The sequence below is a fragment of the Varanus komodoensis genome, unplaced genomic scaffold (genome assembly GCF_004798865.1).
Source record: "Varanus komodoensis strain SLA01 unplaced genomic scaffold, ASM479886v1 scaffold1, whole genome shotgun sequence".
Classification (NCBI taxonomy): domain Eukaryota; kingdom Metazoa; phylum Chordata; class Lepidosauria; order Squamata; family Varanidae; genus Varanus; species Varanus komodoensis.
The window spans coordinates 8,993,458-9,003,875 of NW_025335268.1; the positions used below are offsets into that span (position 1 = coordinate 8,993,458).

The 10,418-nt window shown below is 45.4% G+C and overlaps 1 protein-coding gene across 6 annotated transcripts in view; it reads left to right on the forward strand.

Annotated features, from left to right (window-relative positions):
* Positions 1–4,620, forward strand: part of GALNT14 (polypeptide N-acetylgalactosaminyltransferase 14) — a 301,246-nt gene extending 296,626 nt beyond the window's left edge. For 4 of the 6 annotated variants that reach the window (XM_044437167.1, XM_044437510.1, XM_044437417.1 and 1 more), the window contains 2 exons: positions 411–530; positions 2,783–4,620. In XM_044437167.1, coding sequence (XP_044293102.1) covers positions 411–530; positions 2,783–2,941 — 279 coding nt within the window. In that variant the 3' untranslated portion in view covers positions 2,942–4,620. The other 2 variants (XR_006415464.1, XM_044437337.1) reach the window with 2 other exon arrangements.
* The last annotated feature ends 5,798 nt before the right edge of the window (positions 4,621–10,418 follow it).

Genomic DNA, 10,418 nt, shown 5'->3' on the forward strand with positions numbered 1-10,418 from the left:
GTTTTATGTCTCAGTGGGTCCCAGTCCAACACTTTAAGCATTACATCACATTGGCTCTCAAGGAATGGAGAGAGGCACCCAGCAAACCGCTAAATATAGGCCATGTTTGCACCTAGGCCCTTTCCAGCAATCATAGAAGATTGCTGAAGATGTGGAATTTGTAAAAGTGGAGGCAGGAATTTATTTATGCACTGCCTTTTTGCCAAAGTTTCCTGGCATTGGAGGATAGGTAGGTGCAAGCAGGGTGAAAGAAGATGGACTTTGCCTGCTTCAGTTCTGGTTTCTGAAATTCAAACAGAGCTTTTTGCGGTGGATATAGGGGAATGTTATTGAGTGGGAAAGAAGAAAGGAATTAAAGAATTGCAAGGAGAAACAAGATTGACTTAGTCTTTGTGTCTCCTTTCCTTCAGGAATGGACGTATACGTACAACCAGCAGATCCGCTACCAGCAGCTGTGTTTGTCCATCCACACCCTCTTTCCAGGTTCCCAGGTGGTGCTCCTGCCTTGCAAAGAAGGGGATGGCAAGCAGGTGAGGCCAGTCTTCTCCAGAGGCATCTGAAGAGTGAAAACACCACTCTTCCCATTACCAGCAGTGACATGAATATTCTCCCTGCATCATCCTATCAGAGTACCTCACACATACCTAAGAAAGCCAGCCACTCAAAAATAATTCATTAGTCCTGTTGCCTAGTCCAGGGATGGGCAAACTTCAGGCCTGTCTGATCTCCATTGTGGTTCTACTACAACACTCTGGACAACCAACTGAAATCAGGTGTAAAATGTGGCAGGGAGATGGAATTTGCTTCTAGTGTCAAAGCTGAGATCACAGTCCTGTCATACAGAAATCTTCTCCTTCCCACCTTGCATTCATCTGTGGCCTGTGTTAAAAGCAGGTGGACTTCCCTTGCAAACCATCTAGATATCTACCAATAGATTCTTGATCTACCTGTTGCTTGCCTCTGGCCTATGCAACACTGCACACTTGATGCAAAAACAAGTCTGTGAAAGGATGACATGGTCACTGACCCGTAAGCACTTGAAAGTTGTCAGAAATGAGCTTGTTTTGCTTGGCTAAAGCAGACTGAACGCTAATCAAGTACTGATTATCCCAAACCAAATCCATGAGCCAAGTGCACATGCTGGTCAATGATCACATAGGCTGAGCTGTGTCCAGCACAGAATCAAAGAGAAGTTATCAAAGCAGGAGCATTTCCTGAGCAAATTAATGCAGCAAAGCGCTCACACTGGACAAGCACGGTTACCTTACTGCACTGAAGTATGGACAAGTGCCAGAATTATCCCATCAGGAATTTTTAGGGTCTCTCGTTAACCAGTATGACCTTGAAATTCTTATTGTCCACATGGAGAATGTAGCCACACACACATCAATGGTGCCCCTTATTCTAGCTTTGCTTGTGCCTTTTTAGGGTGACAGTAGATTTTAGAGGACAGACTTTCAGCAGCTTTCGCATTATTGTTATACACAAAAGTTGGAGATCTGGCGGCATCTGAAATGGGAGCTGCTGAATTTTACTATAAAAAGTCCATTCTTTGTTCATCCTATTGACAAGCAGCTATGGGTAGCCATATGCTATGGAACATGCACTATGAACCAGCCCTAGGTTTCACTTCTGAAGAGCAAATGAGCAATGTTTATGCTACATCCCTGAAGCTAGAATAAGCATGAGATCACGTGGAATAGCAAAAACACTTGGGTAGAGCTGATTTCTTGATGTAAAGCCAGGCAGGGGCTGCATGGGAAACACTGGGAAATGTAACCGTTTTAATTTGGAATACTAATACTAATAATTTAAAAAATATTTCAAAGAGTCAGCCACCAGCAAATCATCATCAAGGTGCATCCTGTCTGGCCATTTTTCTTGTGGTATTATCATAATCATAATCATACCACCCAATAGCCAAAGCGCTCTAGCCAATTCACAGCAGTTTTGTTCCAGCAAGTTTGATGAGAAGGCCAGCTGCCAAGACAAGGGAATCTTTTTCCATTTCCCAGTGATCCGTGTGAGTGAAGAGCATCCCTAATCTTCTGTGAATTTAGTGAGAACTTCAAGTCCTCAGTCTCTCAGGATTACAGTAAATGACTTTTTCAAGAAATGGCCACAGTCTGCACGCATGTGAGGTGTTGTGCCCAGTGAACTTTTGCCCTGAAGTTTCTGATACGATCTTCAAGTTGGTGGTTATCTCAGTGTAATTTCCTACCTTCAGTACAGTACCTCCTTCTTGTTTGCGGGAAAGCAGTTCATCCCACCTGTTGGTCTAATGTTAGCTAAAAGTTGCTAGTCTCATCACCAATATCATATACTATGAAATGTTGACTTGCCACTACTGTCCTGAAGGCTGTGTAGTGAGTTCTACTTACTCACTTTATGCTCCGTGTGCAAATTTGTTCAACTGTAAACATGCTGTTGATACACCAGGACTGGGACAACCACACTAAGATAGATATCATGCTGGTGATATGGTTGATCCCATCCTACAAGAACATAGATGAAGCCTTGCTGAATCAGAGCAAAGAGCTCCTAGACCAGCATTCAGTTCTTGTAGGGTTCACTTCAAAGACCAGCCTTCCCCACCTGGTACCTGCCCTATTGGAGTAGAGCCTTATCATTCCTAGCCAGAAGGATCAGTGACCAGTATCGCAAGAGTACTGGGTTGAGGAAAGGCGGTCAGACTGTGATAATATCTTCTTCGCTAGTCCAGCACAGTGGGGCAAGACGTATTGCATTTAATTCTTTTGTATTTCTTTTTCTTCTTCAAAAGCGATGGAACAAAGTTGGCTCCCACATTGAACACATGGCCACACGTTACTGCCTGGACACAGAAATGATGGGGGACACCAATGAGAACATGAGAGAAGTCGTCATTAACCCTTGCGAGAGCACGGCAATGAGCCAGCGGTGGGAGATGGTGATGTCCTGACCCCCACCCCCCGCCAATATCCATGGCCAAATTCAGCCAGGAAGACCTTTGTCACACCAGGAACCGCCAAGTCTTGGGGGCAGGGCGGGGCTTGCCTGAAGTGAGGCAGAAGCCAAAGAATCAGAACACGCAGCTGCGGCTAGGTTGAGGAAAGCGCGTCAGTGCTGACTCCCAGAGCTACAGCAGCAATCATACCCATGCAGTTTAAGAAAACCACAACATTTAGGCTGGAAAAGTACTTCAATGACACTCATCTGTTAGTTGAAGCAGAAGATGCTTTCCTTGTTTTGAAGAGAGCATCTGCTGAAATTGGTAAATGCAGTGCTTATTGTCCTCATTCCCAAGGCTGCAGAAAAGCTTCAGAAAACTGTAAACGGGGAGCAGCTTCTAATGGGAGACGGGTAGGGAAGGAATAAGCCGGGTGTTCTGGGGGCACAGAAATGGGCACATTGGAAAGGACGAGCAGAGTGGGCCAGCTGATCTTGCACTTTCGATTGATGCAACTGAGCACATCTCTGGAAGAGGACTGGAGTAAGCTATCTTGCACATTATAATTTGTATGTGACCCATGCACTTCCTGTGAGCGAGACACTGTATATGTGCAATGAGAGGAAAATGTGTGTGTGAGAGAGAATGAGAGAGAGAGCGCATATGTCGCTTATCTGAGAGCTGGTGTTCAAAATGGACAAATGCATACAAGACATGGAAATGTTAGCTGTACTGTCTCTGTTGTCAAGCCTTCCTCCAGGTTTGGGAAGGGGACCCTGGCCTGGAAACCGTACTCAGTGGGTGGCGCGAGAGAGGCGCATACCCAGTGCCCTCCGTTCAGCTGTCCATCCTGGCATTCTCCCAGGGTTCGCGTACAGAGCCCTCTGGGAGAACTTCACACAGGGCAGGTGATGGCAGGAAGAGAGGCTGATCTCTCCAGGTGCCCTGTGTCAAAAGTAAGAATAGCAAGTCTTCACACTTGGTCCCCTTCAATAGCTTTGGCACACGGCCCGGGTTGTCCATCTGTCGCATGGGCTGTGCTGCTCTTGCGTTGAATTTTTCATCCTGCGACTACCCCACTAAGACTGAGCACTTGAAATGGCTGTAGCCATTTGGAGAGGGTGGGATACTACCAGCATTGCTTGAGGGTACGAGATGCTTTCCCCTCCAGCCTGCAGCCTCACTGTGGCCTCTGGCTTTCTCCTGAAGAGCAAATCCCTGCAAACTGTGCTGCTCTGGAGACCAGAGTGGGGGGAAAGAGAAGCAGTCGGTCATGGAGGGCCCCGAACTCAGGCTCTGCCTGGGCAGTCGGGAGGATGGGAACGCCATTCCAAAACCTAAATTGGAGTGCAGCTCCTCCTGACATCTGGGGAAGCAGTCCAGCATTTCCAGGCCACTTATGAATTTGGACTCGGATAAGTACGCTCATTGTCTCAGGCAAAGCAGCTCTTGTCAAGCCACTGTCTAGTCTGAGCAATGCTACCAGCCTGTGTGTGTGGTGAGAGACTGAGATAGGAACCGATAGGGGAGGGCTGATTAACACTGTTCCTTGTCCCATCTCAGGGGGTTCTTTGATGAGCCTAAAACCACCTGCTGATCCTCTGGAATTGTATCATGTGTCTCTCACTGTTTAAAGTCCTTGGAATAGGGAATTTTCGCATAATCATAAAAATGATATTTTGCTACTTGAAGGCCCCTGTCTCATGTTTCTCTGTGCGCCAGTTTTCATTCTGCAGCACAGCAGCCTGTGCTGCACAGAGAAGGGGGAGAAGGGAGTGCAGCTACAAGTATTTAAGTAATTTCCTCGCTCGAAATGGACGAGTTGCTAATTTACCAGGCAGTGCCAAGCTAGAAGTCTGTTAAATGCCCTACTCTGCAGTGTGCCCATCGAATGAACATTTTAGAGGACTGGGGCTGCATAGAGGAGATTGTGCTGGTGGTGGTAGTTTTACAATCAAAAGAGCATTGACAGTTTATTCTGACGTAAGGAAATACATGCAGCATGTGGGTAGCCCCTGAAGGGACAACCAAGATGGAGTCTGCAGGATGTTTTTATAACCTATTACTTACCCACAGAGTTTGGAGGGAGGGGAGAATCATGTGGGCTGTTGGCTAGGAGCACATGAGAGTAAAACAAAAGGGCTGAATGGATTAAGACTGACAACATAAGCAGGAGTTGTTTCAGGGCAGGTGTGAAGATTGTAGGGCTCTGGGTTTCACGCATCAAGGAACCTCACTGGCAGCTTCAGGTTCTCAAAACAAAGTGAACTGTGGAAAAGGTGTCAGTAGTTCCATCTGAGTCAAAATTAATGATGGACAAACGCCCTTCAACTTGATTCCAAATAGGCTGTGCTTATAATAGCTAATTTCTATACTCACTATCTTCCTCATCAGGAAATAGTTGGGTTTCTTCCAAGCCACTTCTCAGATTCAGACATCCTGTGGGGCTCCTGATGCCGACTGTGTGGGCCATGCCTGCCGTTTCCCTGAACTCCTCTATGGATCCCTGAGCCTTTTCCTGCTTCTTCCTTTAGGCAAGACTTGTGGTAGCAATGACTGGAGGACTTGTCCAGCCATCCAGGGAACCTGACATGGCAGCATCCACTTTGACTGTGATGTCAAACATGGTAAAGAATCTAAAATACGAGATCAGCCTACTTACTGATGTGCCTCATGATTCATTGCTGAGGAAGGAATCAGATACGAGACCAAGAAGATCACTGGGTTGGCTTCACACCAAACAAATTAGGCATGACTTAAGGCCCATTGACTTCACTAGGAACTAAGTTCTTCTAATTTATCCCACATTCTTACGCATTACTTGGAAGGAAAACCTACATTTGCTCTGTTCACACATTCTTCCTGTGTTAGGGCATGAGATGACATGCTCCAGCCCCTGCCAGCCTCTGCTGACGCTTGGAGGGTGTGAACACGACAGCCTGGAAAATCAGTGCTCTTAATCACACTGACAGTCTTTGTGACTCCAATAAGCGCTCCCATTTAGACCGTCACCCTCCACATGTATGGAGGGGAAAGGGCAGGTTTGAAGTGTAACAACTGAAAATGGACTACACTTCCTTACACATTAACATGAGGAAAAGAACGCATGAAGAGGGCTTCTGAACTAAAACCTGTGTATTCAACCCTATGAGTTTTTCTACCCATCTTTAGCACAGGAAGATGCACAAGCCATTTCCAGGCATCCGATTAACATGTAAGATTTGAGTGAAAAAATAACTTTGGAACAGCCGTTTCATCTCAGAAGTGGTGTGGAACAGCTTGGCAGGATTCCTGTGTGCATCTCACAAACACACACACAGACACCACTAGGATTTATTTTCATGGTGTCGGCATTAAGTAAACTATCTAAACTCATTCTTTCCTTTAATCTGGAATATATGTCAGATGCGAGCCTTGGTACTGTTCTAGTTCCTGAAGCAAGTCATCCAGAATCTTGAATGCCGGCATAAAAGCTCACACTGCCTTTGAAGGAAGCTGGGTAGATAAATTACTTTAATGATATAGGCCTAAGGTATAATGCACTTGAGTTGTGGGGAGATGTACTTGAAATTGTCAACCAAAAGTATATGTGAACTAATGAGGAGAAATAGAGTTTTTAAAGAGGAAATGGTGCACACAATGCCACTGAAATATGGCTTGTCGCACCAAAGCAAACAATTTGTCTTCCATCAGTCTCAGGTTCATCTGAAAGCAATGCTGCTGAAAATGGATTTTATTTATTTAAGTTTACATGCTTTTCTAGTCCCAATGCTTGAGATGATAGCTGCTTTAAAAAAAACATAAAACGTTTTATTTTTCACTGGTGTTTCTTCCCTACCCTCTAAGTGCATGAGCGTTTCTACCTCATTTCCTTACAAAGTGAACTGGGAGTGCTATATGATGGCTGCTAGAGAAGAATTCAGAGTCTAAGCTCTGACCTTGAAAGTTCATCCTGCTGTCAAAGGCAGGGGTCCAAACTTGGAGCAACTTCCCTCTTCCACGCAGCCAGAGTGGAGACTGCTGCAGCAGAACGGAGATTTGTGGGCATGCCAGGGGATGAGGCAAGACTCTGTCAGCATAGATTGCATCCTGGTGGTACCTCAGCTGCATCTCCTTATGCCTCGGGATAAGACGCTGGCCAGAATCAGCAATCCAAGGAGGGGGAGCTGAAGAGCGGAGGTGACTTGCCTTCTGTCCTCCATAGAGTGACCATAATCCTTTTGAGCTCAGAGGGTTAGGGCAGCCTCATTGAATTGCCCTACTCAATAAAAATTACCCACAGCTCACGACATGAACTTCGGGGTGAGGGTGGGGGCGGGGGTGCTGAGCTGAGTCCCCTAAATCCAAGGCACTTTAAGATGCTACTTTTGAAGAAGTTTCAAATTTTTTAAGTTGTGCTTTTTTAAAAAGCACTCGTTTTGTGAAAGTACATGGTAATTTAGGAATTTCCAGGCTTTTTTGCAGGGAGAATATATGCTTCAGTGCATGTTCAAGGTTGCAAACAGAGCCTTTTCAAGGGCTTTGTGAACTGAAATCCTATTACTGCCCTTGCGATAGATCATATGTTGCAGCCAAAATAGCTTGTAAACAAAAACTGACATTCTGTCTCATGGCTGCTGCCACTAGATAACTGAAGTTGCATAGGATAATATCCATTTGGGAGCCTGCACTAAGAATAGCCAACATGATTTGTGGCTATTTATTACACAGATGCCAGGCTAACCCTTGATCTGAATGTCTGCTTTATACATCCCCCCCAGTGCAGAGCCCTTATATCCTAACCACTTAGCACATTTGCTGGGGATTTTTAGCTTGAAAGATCAAAGCCATTGTAACCCAAAATTGATTTTCCTCTACAAGAGTCATTCGAAGAAAAACCAATTTGGTTTGTATAAAGTACATTCAATGCAATGAGAAATACCTGGTATCACCTTTGAAACCACTTTTTGCCCCACCATGAATAACAAGCGGCACACTAAAGGGGAATTCTTACACCTGATCTGATCTCTATCCATCCATGAGATAACAGTGAAATTCGATGAGCTTATTTGCTCCAGTGCAGGACATGGGTATCATATTTCATGATCTGGCTATATGGCTCTCAGGGTACCTGCTGGTGCCACTCACAGATAGGTAAACCAGCAGAGATGTTGAAAAGGAAGCGTTGGCAGAGCCTCCGTTACTGCCTAGAACCGAGCAACCTGCTGTTAGTGCCTAGAATCAAATCTGCTGGAAATAATGTCTTCCTGGATCTAATCAGAGGAACAAGTCTGACCTTAGGGAGGAGCTCGGTGGGTTCAGCCTTCCAGGGGTCCAGCAGAATGATGTGGATCATAGAGGGCTATGTGCTGACCATGCTATCATTATAGAATGATGCCGTCAGTGTAACCTTCAAGCACCAGTTCATCTTGGAGCATCTTTGCTGGGCCCCAGCAACCCTGCCCCATTGGAGTTCAGAAGCCTGTAAACACTGGATTTCTTGGTTTCAACGCAGTTGTCTGTTGTGTTCAGGTTTCGATCTGACCTTTGTCTTTTACTCCATCTCCTGCTAAATCCCTTGCCCTTTGTCGTGGCCCCTGTGGCAGCCTTCTGTGATGACTTTGTCAAATTGCCAAATGTACCCATGCTCCCCACAAATTTGCCTACCTCTGCTTAGGCATTGCTTAAGAATATAAGAAAGGTTTTGGCTGCATAGTCTGCCTGAGTAAAAATGTTCTTGCTTGCCAGCAAAAGGATAACAGAGATGGTGCTCACTTTGAGAGGGAATCCAGAGGCATGGAGCATCAAATGGGCAGTCAGTCTTTGGCTTTCCTGTCAATTTTTTATTTTTATTTACATGGATATACTGCTCCAGTAGCTCTTCAAACATTCCTCTGATAGTAGTGGGACAGAAGGAAGGGCTTGGTGTACAAATCTAAAAAAGTGGGTCCTAGATCAAACCAAGCCTAGAAGCAGCCAACTTTACCTAGAAGCAAAGCAGATGAATCTGGAGGTGTCATATTTTGGGCACTTGGTGAGAAGGCAAGACTCACTGGGAAGGAGTAATGCTAGGGAAACTCAAGAAGAGGAAGCCCGACTATGAGAGGGGTGAATTCCTTAAAGGAAGCCACATTGCTGAGCTTACAGGTCTGACTAGGGCTGTTGATGACAGGATCTGTTGGAGGGGATTCATTCCTAAGTTCCCCGTAAGTCAGAGATGACTTGATGGCACTGACAACAGTGGGCTCAGAATAGAGAAAATGATTTCTGAGGCAGCCTGAGCTGGTCCTAAGCTGTATAGGGAATCATATGTTCTAACCAGCCCTTCAAACTGTGCCCAGAACCAGATGAATGACACTGTTCTGTCCTTCGTACAACCAGCCCCATCGCTAGGCTGGCTGAAACAAGAGCTGAGTGAAATCTCAGAGGCAGGAGACAATACAGGTCACCATCCCATGATACTTCCTCCAAGCACAGGCATTTAGGAAATGCAGCACTGAAGTCCATTTCTAGTTCACATACCAAACATTCATTGATAAAACCATTCTTTGTGAACTAATCCAACCCTTTTTAATGGTCTCATATGAAATCTTGTGGCAATTTCATGAAATGCCCAACAGTTGTGCAATGCATTGCCTTCCTCGCTGAAACCTGCTGACCAACATCTCACCGAGTTCTAACATTTTGGCTTCCAGTGTAAGCAGAGCGTCCCTTGAATGACTGGGGGCAAACGGATACATACAGCTCACCTCAGATAATGAAGAGTCCATAGAAAAATGCCCTGTCCCTTAAAATAGATGCTACCGCTGGTGAGTGCACTGACAAGGGCTTTTAACAGGCAGGGTATAGACCATGACTGGTATAATCAACTTGATGGAGAAAAAAGAAACCCATCTCTGGCGAGCAACAAGGACTATAATGAGATTTCAAGATAATTAGTTTTTTTCCACAGTCACAAAGCAAGGAAAGAAGCAGCAACTTCTTGCTCTAGTTTTTAGCAGCCCTGAAGCTTGAAGACCACGAGCCCCAAATACCAGCCCCTTAGGGAGACCACTGGAAAATAGCATGGCTACCAGAAATTCTCCCTCTAATCCACAAGGGGGGTGGCCCACTGATGGAAAAAATCAGGCTATGATCAGCCATCACAACAGTTGCCAGAATCTGTTTTAAAAGAAAAAAAAGGGGGAGGAGGGAGAGACTAAGATGGCCTGGTTGCTAGATTTTTTTTTTAATGGAGTCAGATTTAGGATCAAAAGCCAGATGGGGCAGGGGGGCTGTAAAGCAGCTTCTTCACTTCGTGCTCATTGCATGAATGGACTGTGCAGCCAGTACATAAGCACTAAGGAGTTTGGAAGGATTCATTTCTTGTAAACTCCGACATGAACTGCCCTGTTCCACATCACCTGGACCAACATGGTGTATCAGGATGCAATTACTGTTTGGATTTTGCACTTCTACAAATATCACAGTGCATTAAGGTCAAATGGAGGGGATTGAGCTGCTTTTGGGC